Source organism: Coregonus clupeaformis, chromosome 26 (genome assembly GCF_020615455.1).
Source record: "Coregonus clupeaformis isolate EN_2021a chromosome 26, ASM2061545v1, whole genome shotgun sequence".
Classification (NCBI taxonomy): domain Eukaryota; kingdom Metazoa; phylum Chordata; class Actinopteri; order Salmoniformes; family Salmonidae; genus Coregonus; species Coregonus clupeaformis.
In genome coordinates, this window is record NC_059217.1 from 476,111 (window position 1) to 495,835 (window position 19,725).

The 19,725-nt window shown below is 41.0% G+C and overlaps 1 protein-coding gene and 1 non-coding gene across 2 annotated transcripts in view; both read left to right on the forward strand.

Annotated features, from left to right (window-relative positions):
- The first annotated feature begins 1,549 nt into the window (after positions 1-1,549).
- The window catches only part of LOC121540492 (beta-1,4-galactosyltransferase 6), a 41,098-nt gene continuing 22,922 nt past the window's right edge, over positions 1,550-19,725 (forward strand). The window contains exons 1-2 of the mRNA XM_041849408.2: positions 1,550-2,374; positions 17,729-17,845. Of these exons, the coding sequence (XP_041705342.1) occupies positions 2,260-2,374; positions 17,729-17,845 (232 nt within the window). The 5' untranslated portion in view covers positions 1,550-2,259. The remainder of the gene's footprint in view (positions 2,375-17,728; positions 17,846-19,725) is intronic.
- On the forward strand, positions 18,924-18,999 carry trnaa-agc. The gene has a single exon. It is a non-coding gene; the product is annotated as a tRNA-Ala (tRNA).

The window sequence follows — 19,725 nt, forward strand, 5'->3', positions numbered from 1 at the left end:
AATCTTGCTTGTTTGTAGGTGACCAAATACTTATTTTCCACCATAATTTGCAAATAAATTCATAAAAAATCCTACAATGTGATTTTCTGGAGAAAAAAATTCTCAATTTGTCTGTCATAGTTGACGTTCACATATGATGGAAATTACAGGCCTCTCTCATCTTTTTAAGTGGGAGAACTTGCACAATTGGTGGCTGACTAAATACTTTTTTCCCCCACTGTAATTATGGACTGTTGTTTCTCTTTGCTTATTTGAGCTGTTCTTGCCTTAAAATGGACTTGGTTTTTTACCAAATAGGGCTATCTTCTGTATACCCCCCCCACCTTGTCACACCACAACTGATTGGCTCAAAGCATTAAGAAGGAAAGGAATTCTACAAATTAACTTTTAACAAGGCACACCTGTTAATTGAAATGCATTCCAGGTGACTATCTCACGAAGCTGGTTGAGAGAATGCCAAGAGTGTGCAAAGCTGTCATCAAGGCAAAGGGTGGCTATTTCAAGAATCTCAAATATAAAATATATTTTGATTTGTTTAACACTTTTTTGGTTACTACATGATTCCATATGTGTTATTTCATACTTTTGATGTCTTCACTATTATTCTACATTGTAAAAAATAGTAAAAATAAAGAAAAACCCTTGAATGAGTAGGTGTGTCCAAACTTTTGACTGGTAGTGTAGCTCTCGCTTTGATCTCAAAATAAGCACATCTACTCAGGACCGTTCATGCTGTTAAAACAGTCCAGTTCAAAGTGAATTGTACAGATCCATATATGGCAATGGTCTATTTGCATATAGGCCTACTGCAGCTCTGATTGGTAATGGCGCACAGGTCTGTGTAGAGTATGGGCCTGAGTGGTGCCTGTCAATGCAATAGAATCCTACTCCAATGCTTTCTGCCTACAACAAAGTCTCTTGCATAGTTAGTTTTGTTTCGGTATGTTGCATTGAAGTGGCTAATATGGCATTGATTCGATCACAATTCCCACAGTAAAGATAAACATTGATAGTGTTAACTAATGGGGAAAACTCTAGATAGTTGAGTGAAGTTCAATATTGTGCTTGTCTGCACACTGGTATTTATTCTGTGCAGCAGTCCTGGGGGAGCTGCACGCCCACCCGCAGCTTAGAGGGAACATTGGTTATAGGCCTAATAATGATGATTTATTGGTAATAAATAAAAATCTGATAGACTATTAAGTGAGTCAAAATTACTTTTACTTTCATATTTAGGCTATAAGTGAGGTGTTCGTGTGTTTAGTTAACATTCAAATGGCACAGTATGATTCACTATCAAGTCTAGAGCGATTGCTTTTAGCTCTCAGTCTTGTTTCACACGGTCGGGAACATATCAATAAAAACGTGATAAGAAAGGAAAAACAACATGCTCAATCAAAACCGTCTAACCAATTACAGAGCACTGGTGTAACGCCTATCGCTCTTGATCCTCCCACTTCTGTTTACCCACCTACTCTCACACACACTCCATGTAAATTTTTTTAAAGCGAAGCAGCGACCCCATGAACCCAAAGGCCTTCACTGCAGCTCCACGGTGTCCATGGCGACAGTGGACAAGGGGTGTGGGTAGACGGAAAGAGAGCGGGTACACCCACCGGAAACCGTGTCTGCAGCGCCAGCAGAAATGAAATTGAAAGATCACTTTTTCAGTCTAAAATCCCCGCGCAAATGTATATCTGGTGCAATGAAAATCGCCCGATATTCCTGCTAAACCGCTCGCCGTTATTGGATTCCGTTCAGCGATTTGGTGAAGTAGGTTGCCAAGTGTGAGTGTTTTGGAAACATCTTTGAGACTTGTGTGTGAGAGGAGGCAGCGGTGCAAGATCCGCTTCTACCTATGGTCTTTTTTAAACCTTCGTCGCCGGGCGAGAAAATACATATCTAACTAGTTAGTTAAACATGGATCAGTATCACGAGTATTCCTAAGAATTTAGCCAGTATTGTTTGTCTACCCATGTCAGTAGCTACAGTAGTTAACGGTTTCAGTATGCCCGATCGATGGTTTCGTTGAAGCTTGACAGTGCCTGATGCAGGCCTGCTTTTTTCGATCTGGAAATTTCTTGACCTGGGAAAGCCATACGGGTTTTCATGACTTCCTAGCATTAGCCTTTTTCGCTGCATCCCCGACTCAAATGATGCGTGTTGTGTCGTTGCATTGATTTTAGCATATACATTTAAGGACTTTTTTTTTATCCAAACGGTATATTTTATGGGATTATCGGTCAATTCGAAGCAAATATGGTGAATTGGAAGCGGCTGCTGCGGATGTCGAACCGCTCCGTTTTGGCCTTCATTTTTTTCTTCTCCATGTCTACAACTGGTCTCTACTTCATATATGTGGCTCCTGGAATAGGTGAGTTCATTAGCTTAACATGAACAACTAATGTTGCGTTATTATCCATCTTTGGTTTATCTGTTCCAAGCAAGCTACATTGACCTCAACAGGGATGCCATAGACAGTACAGTGTGAAACTGTAGGGATGCTTTCTGCCAGTTAAGACTACTGTAGCTTGCTGCTAGCCTAGTTAGTTAACTAGCTAGATGGCTAACTTAACGTTAGTTAGCTGGATAGCTAGCCATCAGATCCGATCCGCTTGCCTACAGTTGCAGTATTGCTGTGTATATTAAGACACTGTGGAACCGGCGCGAGAAATGGCTCGGAAAACGTAACTCAATCCAGGGATGAGAAATGCATTGTATTTCGAATTGTCCCATTATCCCAACTGTTACACCACTCTGATTGAACTAGCAGTCGTTCAGTCTTCTCGCTGTAACATTTGTGATAATGGGACAATTTGGAGTACAACGTATTTCTCATCCCAGGGTTGAGGTAGTTATGTTTTCCGAGCCATCCACGGATCAGTTTACAACCTATTAGGGTTAACTAGTGAACCGATCATTTATCTTCTCGATATAGCTAGATAATCATTTGCATGATATGTAAGTTAACTAGGCAGCTCAATATAACGTTAGCAGGGTAGCTAACTTATAACGGTTAGCTGGTTAATGTAACGTTAGCCAACATTGAACAATCATGCGCTCTCTCTTCTGCAATGTTTATGCTTGCTCAGACTAACTAATTGAGCGACACATTTTCTTACTGGGATTTCAGAAAGTAACATTTAACTGATTATTGACTTGGCCTAATTTAGCTAACGTTACACATAGCAGCAATCTCGTATAAATATCTGCCATGCGTTTGAACCATGCCATGGTGGGAAGGGAAATGGAGTTGACCACATTCACTAACCATTGTATTGGTCGAGTTCGTTTTGCATGTCCCGGTGCCCCGGGTGAGTGGGACCAATGGAATGGTCGAAAATGAGGCATGCAAAACGAAGTCGCCCACTGACAGAGCCAGCAAGTAGAGCCACTTGACCAACACTGCTAGCTACCTAGTCGTGTGGTTTAGTAGCTAGGTAGTGTAGGCTACATCTGATAGGCCTGTATGTATTTCACATGAACAGAGTGAGCAAGGTAACCTAGAATAGGATCCATGTTTATGCCATCAATCAGCCAATGTCAGCCAATCAGCCATGATGGCAAATAGGCTAGCTTTTTCCAAGTAACTCATGTCTTGAAACAGTTTGTTTCTTTGCTCAGCAAATTAGTGGTCCCAGGGGCAAAATCCCTACAGCATATCAGTAGCTAAAATGACTTGTGCCTTTGTCTGAAGCAACACAGGAAAAGGGTGTTGGCTTTTATTTACACTTCGTTAACCAGCTGTTAGGCTTATATCCATAGTTAAACACTGTCACTACGAATAGTACAGTGTTTTGGCTACTGCTAGGCCATAAGGATCACGTTATGGACATAGTGCTGATCAGAGGTGGCTGGTTGGAGGAGGTATTTGAGGACAGGCTCATTGTAATGGCTGGAATGGTATCAATGGAACAGTATCAAACGCATCAAAAATATGTAAACCACATGTTTGACTCATTCCATTGATTTTAGTCCAGCCATTATAATGAGCCTGTCCTCCTATAGCTCCTCCCACCAGCCGCCACTGGTGCTGATATAATATCCAATGTTCTGCAGCACTGTTTTGAACAGGACAACACAGACAGCCAGGCGACTATCCTGGTCACAGACTTGTTTGTGCTGTGAAGCCAACTCCTATGGTCGTTGTCATGCCAAACAATACATCATTGTTTGGCATAGGGATGGGCACGGTTATTCAAATATCCGAACAAACATTAGTATTCGATTACTTGGGAGAGTATTCACTTTTTTTTTGAAAAGGCTTTGTCTAAAATTAATTAGTTACCTACAGTGGGGAGAACAAGTATTTGATACACTGCCGATTTTTTGCAGGTTTTCCTACTTACAAAGCATGTAGAGGTCTGTAATTTTTATCATAGGTACACTTCAACTGTGCGAGACGGAATCTAAAAAAGCCCTCCTGTTCTCCACTCATTACCTGTATTAACTGCACCTGTTTGAACTTGTTACCTGTATAAAATACACCTGTCCACACACTCAATCAAACAGACTCCAACCTCTCCACAATGGCCAAGACCAGAGAGCTGTGTAAGGACATCAGGGAAAAAATTGTAGACCTGCACAAGGCTGGGATGGGCTACAGGACAATAGGCAAGCAGCTTGGTGAGAAGGCAACAACTGTTGGCGCAATTATTAGAAAATGGAAGAAGTTCAAGATGACGGTCAATCACCCTCGGTCTGGGGCTCCATGCAAGATCTCACCTCGTGGGGCATCAATGATCATGAGGAAGATGAGGGATCAGCCCAGAACTACACGGCAGGACCTGGTCAATGACCTGAAGAGAGCTGGTGTTTGGAGGAAGAAGAAGGATGAGTACAACCCCAAGAACACCATCCCAACCGTGAAGCATGGAGGTGGAAACATCATTCTTTGGGGATGCTTTTCTGCAAAGGGGACAGGACGACTGCACCGTATTGAGGGGAGGATGGATGGGGCCATGTATCGCGAGATCTTGGCCAACAACCTCCTTCCATCAGTAAGAGCATTGAAGATGGGTCGTGGCTGGGTCTTCCAGCATGACAACGACCCGAAACACACAGCCAGGGCAACTAAGGAGTGGCTCCGTAAGAAGCATCTCAAGGTCCTGGAGTGGCCTAGCCAGTCTCCAGACCTGAACCCAATTGAAAATCTTTGGAGGGAGCTGAAAGTCCGTATTGCCCAGCGACAGCCCCGAAACCTGAAGGATCTGGAGAAGGTCTGTATGGAGGAGTGGGCCAAAATTCCTGCTGCAGTGTGTGCAAACCTGGTCAAGACCTACAGGAAATGTATGATCTCTGTAATTGCAAACAAAGGTTTCTGTACCAAATATTAAGTTCTGCTTTTCTGATGTATCAAATACTTATGTCATGCAATAAAATGCAAATTAATTACTTAAAAATCATACAATGTGATTTTCTGGATTTTTGTTTTAGATTCCGTCTCTCACAGTTGAAGTGTATCTATGATAAAAATTAGACCTCTACATGCTTTGTAAGTAGGAAAACCTGCAAAATCAGCAGTGTATAAAATACTTGTTCTCCTCACTGTATGTGACATTGCTGCATAGCCTACAAGGATAGACCATTCAAGCCCAGATAGCAGATAATGGACCATAACAGATACACTATATATTAGGGCTTTCCCCGACTAAAAAAAACTTTGTTGACCGAGAGTAGTCTGTTCTTTCAACCAATTGATTGATTGAACATTTTAAATGTGTATTTTTCCATATAGAGAGACACCCTATGTTTGAATAAAATGAACTATATGTAGGCTACTGAGCTTGTCTGATGCTTTAAGCACTGCGATTTAAAACGAAGACACACAAATTACTAAAGCTGGCGCCAGAGATCAATATAGCCTAACCAGAAGAAAAAAACCTGTTCCCGACCCCCCTCCTCCCGCTGCTGCTGGCCTTCGCAGACGTCACCCTCCTGCAGTTGCGGTAATAGGCTACACCAGTGGTCGGCAACCTTTTCCATTTGGAGTGCCAATTAATCGTACCATTTCTACTAATCTCCGTACCAGTTATGATTTTCATATGCACATTTTCGTGGAAAGGGTCATTTTATTTATAATAGTCTTCATATCTCAAAATCAATGTCATGTGGTTAATCAAATTTCGATCTAAATGAAAATGACACAAATCTAAAAGTAACTTCTATTGCCAATATGTAAATAAAGCCAACAAATAAAAACATTGCAGCCCGCAGGTAGAAAATATCCTATGAATCACATTGGCTACGCATGGCCTGTCTGCAAGGAACTTGAAACATTGTATCACTAATAACTTGGTCCTGCCTGAAGCTAGTGCTAGCAAACTTGCAACATTGTATAAAAGATTCTGGGCCCTCAGAGTTTCCGGGCCAGTGAGGTCCTGACAGACAGACACAGCTGTAGGCTATTTGCGCAAGGGATAAGAAGTAATCAGGTAGGCTTATTTTTATGACGTTTCCACCAGATTTTTCAAATAGGCCAAGTTGAGGCACTATTGTCATTCTCAATGGATGTTAAAACAGACTTTGTTTATTTGCTGTGTGAGGTGAAGAAAACATTATTTTGAGAAGCTCCACAGTGATGGGGGAGTTAAGACAATCAGAAATAGTATCAGATCCCCAAATGGGCACATTTTTCTAGGCCTACATTTGCGCGCAGGCCAGGTAGCCTAGGCCTACTTCTATGTGTAATCAGGTGCGTGTCCTTACTCAAGATTGACAGGAGCGCTCCAAACGAAAGACAATGAATATATTGACAATTCGTAATTGGAATGAATGAACCAAAACTATTTTCTCATAAGAGTAGCCTAGGTTGTGCGCTCTGCAAACAACGTGTCCACTCCTACAATGACAACGGTAAGACTGTAATAATAACATATTGAATGCATTAACAGAAATTACCTTAACCAAACAAACATTGTAGATGAGAAATTATATAATTAACGGTAAATATACTACTGGTGATACTGGTGTGCCATCCCCGCGGCCTCCGCAATGGATTAGTCCACTCAGACAGGCGTGAATCAGACAAGGTTCTCGTGTGCCATAAATTATTTTTATATATTTGCCACTGCTCGACTAAAAAAATCTTGGTCGGCCAACAGCCAATCAATCAAACAATTGACCAGTTGACTAAATGTGTTCAGCCCTACTGTAGATACAAAAGTATGTGGACACCCCTTTAAATTTGTGAATTCGGCTATTTCAGCCACACCCGTTGCTGACAGGTGTATACAATCGAGCACACAGTCATGCAATCTCCATAGACAAACTTTGGCAGTAGAATGGCCTTACTGAAGAGCTCAGTGACTTTCTGACTCAAGACATTTCAGCTTTTAATTTTGAAGTAATTTGTAAAAAATTCTAAACATAATTCCACTTTGACGTTGTGGGGCATTGTGTGTAGGCCACAAAATCTCTATTTAATCCATTTAAAATTCAAGATGTAACACAACAAAATATGGAAAAGTCAAATGTGAATACTTTTTGAAGGCACTGTAAGCTGTCGACATACACAAACAAACAAAATCAATCTAGCTTACTTATTTTGCCAGCTAGAAATAAATAGCCACAAATTAATTCAGAAACAGAGAAAGAGGATAGCTAGCTATATAGCAAGCTAACGTTAGTAGCTGCATCATCAACAAGTAGCAACTGTGACAACATTGATCCTAAGATCACAGAATGAACTTTCCAATTGAGCAAAATCCACAATCCACCCCTCCAAAGACAGCATGGCTGTGGGGCTTCTCCGTAATGTCCCCAGATCTGCGAATGGATCCATGGCTGAATTAACGCAACACGCAGCCCCCCACAAACACCTTGAAAACTTGCACTATAAAGTAACAGTGACCTCTGTCGCGGCCAGGCCTGAAATTTCGTGATTTGGCCTTCAAGAGGTGACCAATCTGCCAGAGCACCAAGGCCATATGCTAGGGCACTAAGTCCATTTACCAAAATAGGCCATTTACATTTATTTGAAAACGAACAAAAAAGCAGACGTTGTTCTGTTAAGAAAAACATAAGTATATGTGAATGTACATAAATAAAGTATAGGTGATAGCCAATGCTGAGATGAAGAAGGTGCCTGAAAATCCACATTTTAATGAGACTTTTAATTACACTTGTGTATGTTTGTGTGTGTATTCAGTAGTCGGAAAGTATTCAGCCCCCTTGACCTTTTCCACATTTTGTTGCGTTACAGCCTTATTCTAAAATTGATTAAATAAAAAAAGTTCCTCAGCCATCTACACCCAATACCCCATAATGACGAAGCGAAAACAGGTTTTTATTATTTTTTGCTAATTTATTAAAAATAAATAACAGAAAAACCTTATTTACATAAGTATTCAGACCCTTTGCTATGACACTCGAAATTGAGCTCAAGTGTATCCTGTTTCCATTGATCATCCTTGAGATGTTTCTACAACTTAGACACACCTGTGGTAAATTCAGGGGGTGTAATAGCCTAGGCTAACCAATTCTAAATGGCACTAGCAGTTCGCAAAGTAGCCTAAGCGAAAAATAGACAGGACACAATTATTCCAAAACTGCAGCTCGTTGGAACACACATTTTCCTACTTCAATTAACCAGTCCATTTTGAATTTGTGATAAAACTGTCGTCATTTTGCAAGGAATGTAAATTTTGTATCCCATCAGTTAGAATTTTTTTTTTAATGCCCCCTCTCCCACCGTTTTTGTAGTAATTTATTTCTGTAGGCCTAACAGGAGCTTGTGTGCGCACTCAGCACTGGTGTGTAGAGGGAGCGGTCAGAACACAATTGAGTGAGTGTGACATGGTGGGGAAAGGGAATTTAGGGAAAATAACTGTGATGCTTTGCTTGGTTTCTTTTTTTGTTGTGCCCCGCAAAAGCACATGTACAAATGGAACACTAGACATATTTTTTTCTTTTTTCGGGACAAGCCACAAAGCACATTCCACCAAATAGTTGTACAGTATTTGAAGAAAAAAAAAGATCTCTGGTTAAAAATCGAGTTTTGAGTACTCTAACTGACGTTTAGTTGCCTTCTGTAAGTTTAAGAAACATTGCCTTGTGCCTTGTAATTCCTTTACCAAAAACCCATGTATCTATTTTCTAATTTCTCTCCGTCATGAGGAGGGAGGATAATGCAATTTCACAGAAGTAACAAGTAAAGGTAGACCTACCAATTAGTGTTTTTACTGATATCAAGTTTGTTTATTAAGTGATTAAAACCCGTAATTCTGTTACTGTAACAGAATTATGGAACAATTAGTAATGTAATTACTGCAATTAAGTTGGCTACAATGGGAAATCCTAGTAGTCACCAAACACAGTTGGGTCACCTGCTACTGTCCTCCCTTCCACTGGCATATTGTTATTTGTAAGTTTGTAAGTCGCTCTGGATAAGAGCGTCTGCTAAATGACGTAAATGTAAAATGTAAATGTTATGTTCAGCTCATAACTGTTTTCTTTCTCTTTCTGTCGTCTGGTCGTCAAAGCAAGACTGTGAAAACCGTCTGGACAATCCCTCACGCTCTCGCTCTCTCTTGATGCTCTCTCTCTGTCACCTCTCCTGGCTCCTACTGACACCTACCATGAGGCCTACCACCTATTCTCTTTCCATTTACTGTAACAAGCATCCTCACACACTGAGCACCGACCAACATCGACGTCCATGGATGTTGAAATTTGGTCAGTCCGCCCTGGCCGGACCAAATCTGAACCAATCATAGACGTCTGTTTTGCAAATTTGAACAGTACAATACAGTAGAGTATAGAACAGTACAGTAAAGCACACTAGAGTACAGTATAATGTACTGAACTGTGCTGTGCCGTACTGTGATGTCCGAAGTTGTGAGACATAGATGTCTATGATTGGTTTCAGATTTGGTCTGGTCCGGACCAACCAAATGTTGTCTTGTTTGTATATTTCTAACTTTGTGTACCTATTCAGGATACATCACAATGAAGAAAATGAAATTCATATCAACAATTATGCATTTCTGTATAGTACAGATCAGGGACCCATGATGTAATTCCGTAACCATAATTCCGTTACCGGATGTAAATCCACTTCACATACTGTAGTTCAATAACCAAAATATATATTTTTTTAACTCGAGGTGTCATGTCATAGCTGACACCACATTTCTGCAGACATCTTTGAATCTTAATTCGGAGCAGATATTTAAGCGTTTTTGGAAAATGTGGTTGCATAAAAAACTTTGCCGTAATTCTGTTACCAGACTTTGCATCGGCACAGTTCTTCCAGTAAAGGTTTTTGTGACATTTTCTGTGCAAATTGTTCAAAGTAGTCCTTGTGGAGTTGTATGGTTTGTTAAACTTTGAAATCAATGGTTTTTGTTTGGCATAGCCTACATTTTAAAGTGAAAAATCTGAGTCAAAGCGCAGTTCTGTTAGCGTGGAATTGCCCTTATGCAACGACTATTTTAGTTATAAAATGTTTATTAATTAGTAAACATTTGTAGGATTCTCAATTCACTTTGACATTATGGAGTATTTTGTGTAGATCAATGACAAACAAATCTAAATTAAATCTAGTTTATTTCAATCCGACTTTGTAATACAACAAAACGTTAAAAGAATCCAAGGGGGTGAATACTTATGATACCCACTGTACAAATAAACAAATCTCAAAGTGCTTGAAAAGCAAAACAAACCTCAATTAAAGTATGAATGACATGAGTGTAGGTTTGGACTTAAAAAGTTTTGAGTACTTCAACCCTCCAACAGATGGCGCGACAGTCAAGCACAAGGCTTGAGCAGAGGGAGGTTCAGGTGGTCAACAGGGGGAGCTGAGCAGCCAGAGCAGGTCTTCTGGGCGCAGGCAGGTACAGGTAACTACCAAAATAAAGGAAACACCAACATAATGTCTTAATAGGGCATTGCGCCACCACGTGCCAGAACAGCTTCAATGCACCTTGGCATAGATTCTACAAGTGTCTGGAACTCTATTGGAGGGATGCGACACCATTCTTCCACAAGAAATTCCAACATTTGGTGTTTTGTTGATGGTGGTGGAAAATGCTGTCTCAGGCACCGCTCCAGAATCTCCCATAAGTGTTAAATTGAGTTGAGATCTGGTGACTGAGACGGCCATGGCATATGGTTTACATCGTTTTCATGCTCATCAAACCATTCGTTGACCACTCGTGCCCTGTGGATGGGGGCATAGCCATTGTAGCCAAAATAATGGCCTGCCATGCATTTTATACATGACCCTAAGCATGATGGGATGGTAATTGCTTAATTAACTCAGGAACCACACCTGTGTGGAAGCACCTGCTTTCAATATACTTTGTATTCCTAATTTACTTGTGTTTCCATTATTTTGGCAGTTACCTGTAGCTCAAGGCATCTCGCCGGCCACGTCTTCTCCATAGCGTAGCTATGTGACGCAACTGTCTGGATGAGAACCAAAACAAATTTCAAACGTATGTCCTTCAACCATTACTGGAGATATTAGGCCTAAATTGTTTTGATTTGAATAGCATCAAAAAGGTAAACCACTGCCAGCTGTATGTGCAGTATAGTAGACAGACATTGGAAAATACCATTAATATAGGCCTAGTAATATCTGAAAAGGTCAGTAGGTCTGGAGAATGTGTTTTCATCCTCTGAGCCATCGAACACCAGCTTTCTTTTTCATAGCCTATAGAAGTCCCATAGGTTATCCTCTATGTTCTGTGTTTAAAATAGCAAATGATTCCTGAAGATCCGTTCTTTAATATCAGATGTGTAGCTATGTCCAGTCAATGATTGCTGTGTGTAAAGTATCTGAGACAGTGTCAGTATGTAGGCTAACAAGATTGGATAATGCTGGATTATATGGTCAGTTGGTCACAGTCATTATTACAGTCAGATGTGGCCAGCACAGAGAGCATGGTGTATGATGACTGACATACACACCTTCTCTATAGTGTGTGACAGTGCTTTTGGATTGCTTTGCATAAAAAGTGTGATAACACCCAAGTTGTGGTGATGGGGCACAGCACTGACCCTGATATGCAAATAATTGGTGGTTCAGACTCTTGAGATTGGCCTACCTATGACATTGGATACCATGAACTCAAATGGGTGTATTGTGTCCAATCTAATGATTGAATTATATTATTGTATTACTCGCTTGTTAAACCTGAGTCAGTCTCTAATAACAGTAACGGGAGATTTGCTTTATGCTGTGGCTGGGCTATAGGCTAGTCGGATATGCTGTAATGCTAGTTGAAATCTTGTTATTTAGCCTCAAAAGGCTTCTCAAAACTAGGCTTCTGTGAATGTATTAGTTGGTAGAGCTGGGCAATATGGATAAAATATATCACAATTTTCTTCACATTTTTGACAGTGACGGTATTTTATGTTGTTAAATAATACAATTTCTAAATATGCTTTATTAGTAGTTCATGACCCTAGGGTGGCAACACATTATGTGATTTCATTGGGGGCTTTCTACATTTATACTCTCAACAAAAATTATTTTCAGCATCAATTTCTGTATTTCCTGCACTTTTATTATAATTTGCGCACTGTGCCAAGCAGCATGATATGGACAATATCTAGTCTTAGTTAATTGGTGAACTGTTGGAATCTTGGAAATATAATTATTCTAATTCTATTGTTGGAATAGAGTGGGCAGGACCTAGAATACATTGTTGTTTGACATGACAATTCATTAATAAGCCAGGGAGGAATTATTGACAGGGTAGGGACCAAAGTGTTGGTCAGTGTTTCCAGGTGACCCTAATTAGATATTACATTACATGTTTTCTTACTACATGTAGCTTGCTAGCTAGCCAGCCAACATAATCATGCTTCACCTATTCCTCTCTGATAAGATACCGTTGCACAAACATGCTTATTTAGGCAATGGTACCAGGCAGTATTATGCTCTGACTCTAGTTTTTTTTCTTCTTTTTTTTTTTTTAGGGGGTAGGTCAGCTTTAATATTGCAGATAGATTATAACTTCCATCAATGTAAACTTCCAATCCCCCATATGTTTTTTTTCTTTTTTTCTCGCATATATATATATATATATATATATATATATATATATATATATATATATATATATATATATATATATATATATACACACACACACACACATGCATACATACAGTGAGAGAAAAAAGCATTTGATCCCCTGCTGATTTTGTACGGTTGCCCATTGACAAAGACATGATCAGTCTATAATTTTAATGGTAGGTTTATTTGAACAGTGAGAGACAGAATAACAAGAATCCAGAAAAACGCATGTAAAAAATGTTATCAATTGATTTGCAATTTTAATGAGGGAAATAAGTATTTGACCCCTCTGCAAAACATGACTTAGTACTTGGTGGCAAAACCCTTGTTGGCAATCACAGAGGTCAGACGTTTCTTGTAGTTGGCCACCAGGTTTGCACACATCTCAGGAGGGATTTTGTTCCACTCCTCTTTGCAGATCTTCTCCAAGTCATTAAGGTTTCGAGGCAGACGTTTGGCAACTCGAACCTTCAGCTCCCTCCACATATTTGCTATGGGATTAAGGTCTGGAGACTGGCTAGACCACTCCAGGACCTTAATGTGCTTCTTCTTGAGCCACTCCTTTGTTGCCTTGGCCGTGTGTTTTGGGTCATTGTCATGCTGCAATTCCCATGAATCATTCAGATGTTCATTGGCAAACTTCAGACGGGCCTGTATATGTGCTTTCTTGAGCAGGGGGACCTTGCGGGCCCTGCAGGATTTCAGTTCTTCACGGCGTAGTGTGTTACCAATTGTTTTCTTGGTGACTATGGTCCCAGCTGCCTTGAGATCATTGACAAATCCTCCCGTGTAGTTCTGGGCTGATTCCTCACCGTTCTCATGATCATTGCAACTCCACGAGGTGAGATCTTGGGGCGGCAGGTAGCTTAGTGGTTAAGAACGTTGTGCCAGTAACCGAAAGGTCGCTGGTTCTAATCCCCGAGCCAACTAGGTGAAAAATCTGTCGATGTGCCCTTGAGCAAGGCACTTAACCCTAATTGCTCATGTAAGTCGCTCTGGATAAGAGCGTCTGCTAAATGACTAAAATGTAAAATGTAATCTTGCATGGAGCCCCAGGTCGAGGGAGATTGACAGTTATTTTGTGTTTCTTCCATTTGCGAATAATCGCACCAACTGTACCAGCTGCTTGGCGATGGTCTTGTAGCCGATTCCAGCCTTGTGTAGGTCTACAATCTTGTCCCTGACATCCTTGGAGAGCTCTTTGGTCTTGGCCATGGTGGAGAGTTTGGAATCTGATTTGATTGATTGCTTCTGTGGACAGGTGTCTTTTATACAGGTAACAAACTGAGATTAGGAGCACTCCCTTTAAGAGTGTGCTCCTAATCTCAGTTCGTTACCTGTATAAAAGACACCTGGGAGCCAGAAATCTTACATATCCTTTAAATATATATATATATTTCCCTTTATTACTTTCCAACCCCACCATCCCTTCCCTAATTGGAGTAAAGTAGTGAACAACGATGCTTAGGCCTCTACTTCATGCTTATACATACTATATACATTTTATGGACACAGTCAATCATTATATTTTGTTTGTTTTTTCTCCTGAACTTCCTCCGATCATTTTCATGATGTCCATCTGGTATGCTTCTATATGCCATATCTTTCTAACTGTGCTCTGACTCTTAGTGCATTTAGCAAGCTAACTAGCCAGCTAACTAGCGTTTGGCATTAGCGGCTAACATAAATTATTTTAGCAACACCTTGCTAAGAAACTACAAACTAGCAGACATTAGTTACACAAACGAATGGTGTAATTATATAAGGCTTGTGGAAGCAGCATGTCACCAACATTGTTGCATCCATCTGACCATTGAGTGAACGGCAAGTGGTCGAGCAACTACTATCTCCTTGAGTGTCAGGGCTTGGTTTGGTTTAGCATCATGCAGCAGCAGGAGGAGAGGGAGAGAGATGACTCATGTAGCAAATGGAGTGAACTATAAAAAATGGACATTATACACGCCAGAGTTGCGCATCACATTTAACAAGGCAAACATTGAAATACCATTATAGAAGGTAGAAATTCATACCGGTCTGCGCATCAGTACCGGGGTATAGTAAAATACGATATACCGCCCAGCCCTATTAGTTTGTGTGTCAGTGTAATGGGCTCTTAGTGCTTGATCTGTCCTCTCACCCCCCCTCCTCCTCCTCCTCCGGTCCAAGATAGTCTGGCTGCTTCTGACAAGACTTATTGCCTCTGAGCACTCTCTCCTTTTTACCGAAGTGGATACACTCTCACATACACACAAGCAAATGCTTGCGCACTGTACACACACAGGGTACACATACACGAAGGGAGGGAGTAAACTCTGGAATCCATCATTCAACACTGTCGTTGTGTGGCGTGGCAGACTGCTATCCCTGTTCAGCCTCAGACCAAAGAGCTGTCACTCAAGAGATCAACTTAAGGTTCTCTGTAATGGGTGATAGAACAAGGCATGCAGATAGTGTGCTTGAGTGCGTGGCTGGGAGTGTGTGGGTTTTTGTGTAACTGATTTGGTGCCCGTGTTTGTAATTGATGAGATGGGTGTGTAAGTTGATGAGATGCGTGAGTGTGTAAACTGATGAGATGTGTGTGTAACCTTAGCTGATGAAGTGTGTGTGCACCCTGGCTGTTTTGCTGCAGTAGTGGTACATGTTTAATTATTCAGAGCCCCTAGCAGCCTCTAGGCTGGCCCTGCTGTCTGTAGTCGGTCGTGGGACTGAGACTGCGTCCCAAATAGACGCAATACTTTTGACCAGGGCCTATAGGGTGAGGTGCACTATACAGTGGGGAAAAAAACTATTTAGTCAGCCACCAATTGTGCAAGTTCTCCCACTTAAAAAGATGAGAGCGGCCTGTAATTTTCATCATAGGTACACCTCAACTATGACAGACAAATTGAGATTTTTTTTCTCCAGAAAATCACATTGTAGGATTTTTAATGAATTTATTTGCAAATTATGGTGGAAAATAAGTATTTGGTCACCTACAAACAAGCAAGATTTCTGTCTCTCACAGACCTGTAACTTCTTCTTTAAGAGGCTCCTCTGTCCTCCACTCGTTACCTGTATTAATGGCACCTGTTTGAACTTGTTATCAGTATAAAAGACACCTGTCCACAACCTCAAACAGTCACACTCCAAACTCCACTATGGCCAAGACCAAAGAGCTGTCAAAGGACACCAGAAACAAAATTGTAGACCTGCACCAGGCTGGGAAGACTGAATCTGCAATAGGTAAGCAGCTTGGTTTGAAGAAACCAACTGTGGGAGCAATTATTAGGAAATGGAAGACATACAAGACCACTGATAATCTCCCCTCGATCTGGGGCTCCACGCAAGATCTCACCCCGTGGGGTCAAAATGATCACAAGAACAGTGAGCAAAAATCCCAGAACCACACGGGGGGACCTAGTGAATGACCTGCAGAGAGCTGGGACCAAAGTAACAAAGCCTACCATCAGTAACACACTACGCCGCCAGGGACTCAAATCCTGCAGTGCCAGACGTGTCCCCCCTGCTTAAGCCAGTACATGTCCAGGCCCGTCTGAAGTTTGCTAGAGTGCATTTGGATGATCCAGAAGAGGATTGGGAGAATGTCATATGGTCAGATGAAACCAAAATAGAACTTTTTGGTAAAAACTCAACTCGTCGTGTTTGGAGGACAAAGAATGCTGAGTTGCATCCAAATAACACCATGCCTACTGTGAAGCATGGGGGTGGAAACATCATGCTTTGGGGCTGTTTTTCTGCAAAGGGACCATGACGACTGATCCGTGTAAAGGAAAGAATGAATGGGGCCATGTATCGTGAGATTTTGAGTGAAAACCTCCTTCCATCAGCAAGGGCATTGAAGATGAAACGTGGCTGGGTCTTTCAGCATGACAATGATCCCAAGCACACCGCCCGGGCAACGAAGGAGTGGCCGTAAGAAGCATTTCAAGGTCCTGGAGTCGCCTAGCCAGTCTCCAGATCTCAACCCCATAGAAAATCTTTGGAGGGAGTTGAAAGTCCGTGTTGCCCAGCGACAGCCCCAAAACATCACTGCTCTAGAGGAGATCTGCATGGAGGAATGGGCCAAAATACCTGCAACAGTGTGTGAAAACCTTGTGAAGACTTACAGAAACGTTTGACCTGTGTCATTGCCAACAAAGGGTATATAACAAAGTATTGAGAAACTTTTGTTATTGACCAAATACTTATTTTCCACCATCATTTGCAAATAAAATCATAAAAAATCCTACAATGTGATTTTCTGGAAATTTTTTCCTCATTTTGTCTGTCATAGTTGACGTGTACCTATGATGAAAATTACAGGCCTCTCTCATCTTTTTAAGTGGGAGAACCTGCACAATTGGTGGCTGACTAAATACTTTTTTCCCCCACTGTATAGGGAATAGGGTGCTATTTAGGACGTAGCCAGAGACAGGGATTTCCTGCCTCTTATCTCGCCGCCCTGTTCCTTTATGGCCAAGAGACTGAGGGAGGGCAAGCTTTTACGCTGACGACATGAAAAGTCAGCAAATTTACTGTCGTGGACTGGTATGTGAGGGGGGTGTAATTGAACCAGTCAAACAGACTAAAGTGATTGCACTCTCTTTCCTTCTGTCCCTCTCTCTTTCTTTCCCCCTCCCTGCACCTGTATTTCCCCCTCTCTCTCCCCTTTCTCTCTCCCTCCTTTTCCTCACCCTTCCCTCTCTCAATCCCTCTCTCCAGCCAACACATACTTCTTCATGGTGCAGGCCCAGGGCATCATGTTGAGGGATAATGTGAGGACCATTGGTCAGATGATCAGACTCTACGCCAATAAGAACAGTACCCTCAACGGCACTGGTGAGTTTGATTGGAGACACCCGTCCCACCAACATGACACGATGGGCAGCCAAATATCAAAATAATGGCCCTTGCTAAAGGGACTGCAGTTGCTGCTATTTTTCTTCGGAGGTTCTTGTAATTTTGGGCTGCACTTCGTCACTTTTGTCTAACTGCTGTCTACTCTCATCCACCTCCTATCTTAAGCAGCATTCCTCCCTTAAAAAGTAAAATCGAGATATCAATTATACACTTCCCTACTAATCTATTTGGACTGTGACACTAAAACATTTAATTTGGCTCTATACTCCAGCATTTTGGATTTGAGATCAAATGTTTCATATGAGGTGACAGTACAGAATTGACACTTTATGTATCTAGTCCCCCCAATTTTAAGATGTCATAAGTATACTGAGCAAAAATATAAATGCAACTTGTGACAATTTCAAAGATTTTACTGAGTTACAGTTCATATAAGGAAATCAGTCAATTGAAAGAAATGAATTAGTCCCTAATCTATGGATTTCACATGACTGGGTAGGGGTGCAGCCATGGGTGGGCCTTGGAGGACATAGGCCCACCTACTGGAAAGCCAGGCCCAAACAATCAGAATTAGTTTTTCCCCACAAAAGAGCTTTATTACAGACAGAAATAATCCTCAGTAGGCTACATCAAGCTTGTGACTACAAACTTGTTGGAGGCATTTTGTTTAGGTTGTTTCCGATTTATTTTGTGCCCAATATAAATGAATGGTAAATAATATATTGACATTATGGAGACACTGTTATTTTAAATAAGAATAGAATATGTCTCATTCTACATTAATGTGGACGCTACCATGATAATGGATAATCAGGAATGAATCGTGAATAATGAGGAGTGAGAAAGTCAGAGACCTAAATATTCCAAAAAAATACTCCCTCCCCTGTTATTGGTAATGGTGAGAGGTTAAGAGGTCTTGGGGGTATGATCTTTGTGCCTCTAACTTTCTCATACATCATTCATTATTATATGTAATCATGGTAGCATCCACATTAATGTAGAAGTGTTCAGAAACATTCTATTCTTATTTACAATAAAAAACATTATTTACCATTCAGGTCTCCTGTAGCTCAGTTGGTAGAGCATGGCGCTAGCAACAGCAGGGTTGTGGGTTCGATTCCCACGGGGGGCCAGTATGAAAAACAGTATGAAAAATGTATGCACTCACTAACTGTAAGTCGCTCTGGATAAGAGTGTCTGCTAAATGACTAAAATGTTAAAAAAATATATTGGCCACAACATAATCTGAAACACAACCAAAACAATCTGTAAATGCATCCAACAAGATTGTAGAGTCACAAGCTTGATGTAGTCATTGTGTGCTAGGTATTTGGGACCAAATACTAAACTTTTGACTACTTGAACACGCTTACAGTGCCTTCGGAAAGTATTCAGACCCCTTGACTTTTTCCACATTTTGTTACGTTACAGCCTTATTCTAAAATGGATTAAATAAAAAAGAATCCTCAGCAATCTACACACAATACCCCATAATGACAAAGCGAAAACAGGTTTTTAGAAATGTTTGCAAATGTATTAAACTTAAAAAACAAATACCTTATTTACATAAGTATTCAGACCCTTTGCTATGAGACTCGAAATTGAGTTTCTACAACTTAATTGGAGTCCACCTGTGGTAAATTCAATTGATTGAACATGATTTGGAAAGGCACACACCTGTCTATATAAGGTCCCACAGTTGACAGTGCATGTCAGAGCAAAAACAAAGCCATGAGGTCGAAGGAATTGTCCGTAGAGCTCCGAGACAGGATTGTGTTGAGGCACAGATCTGGGGAAGGGTACCAAAAAATGTCTACAGCATTGAAGGTCCCAAGAACACAGTGGCCTCCATCATTCTT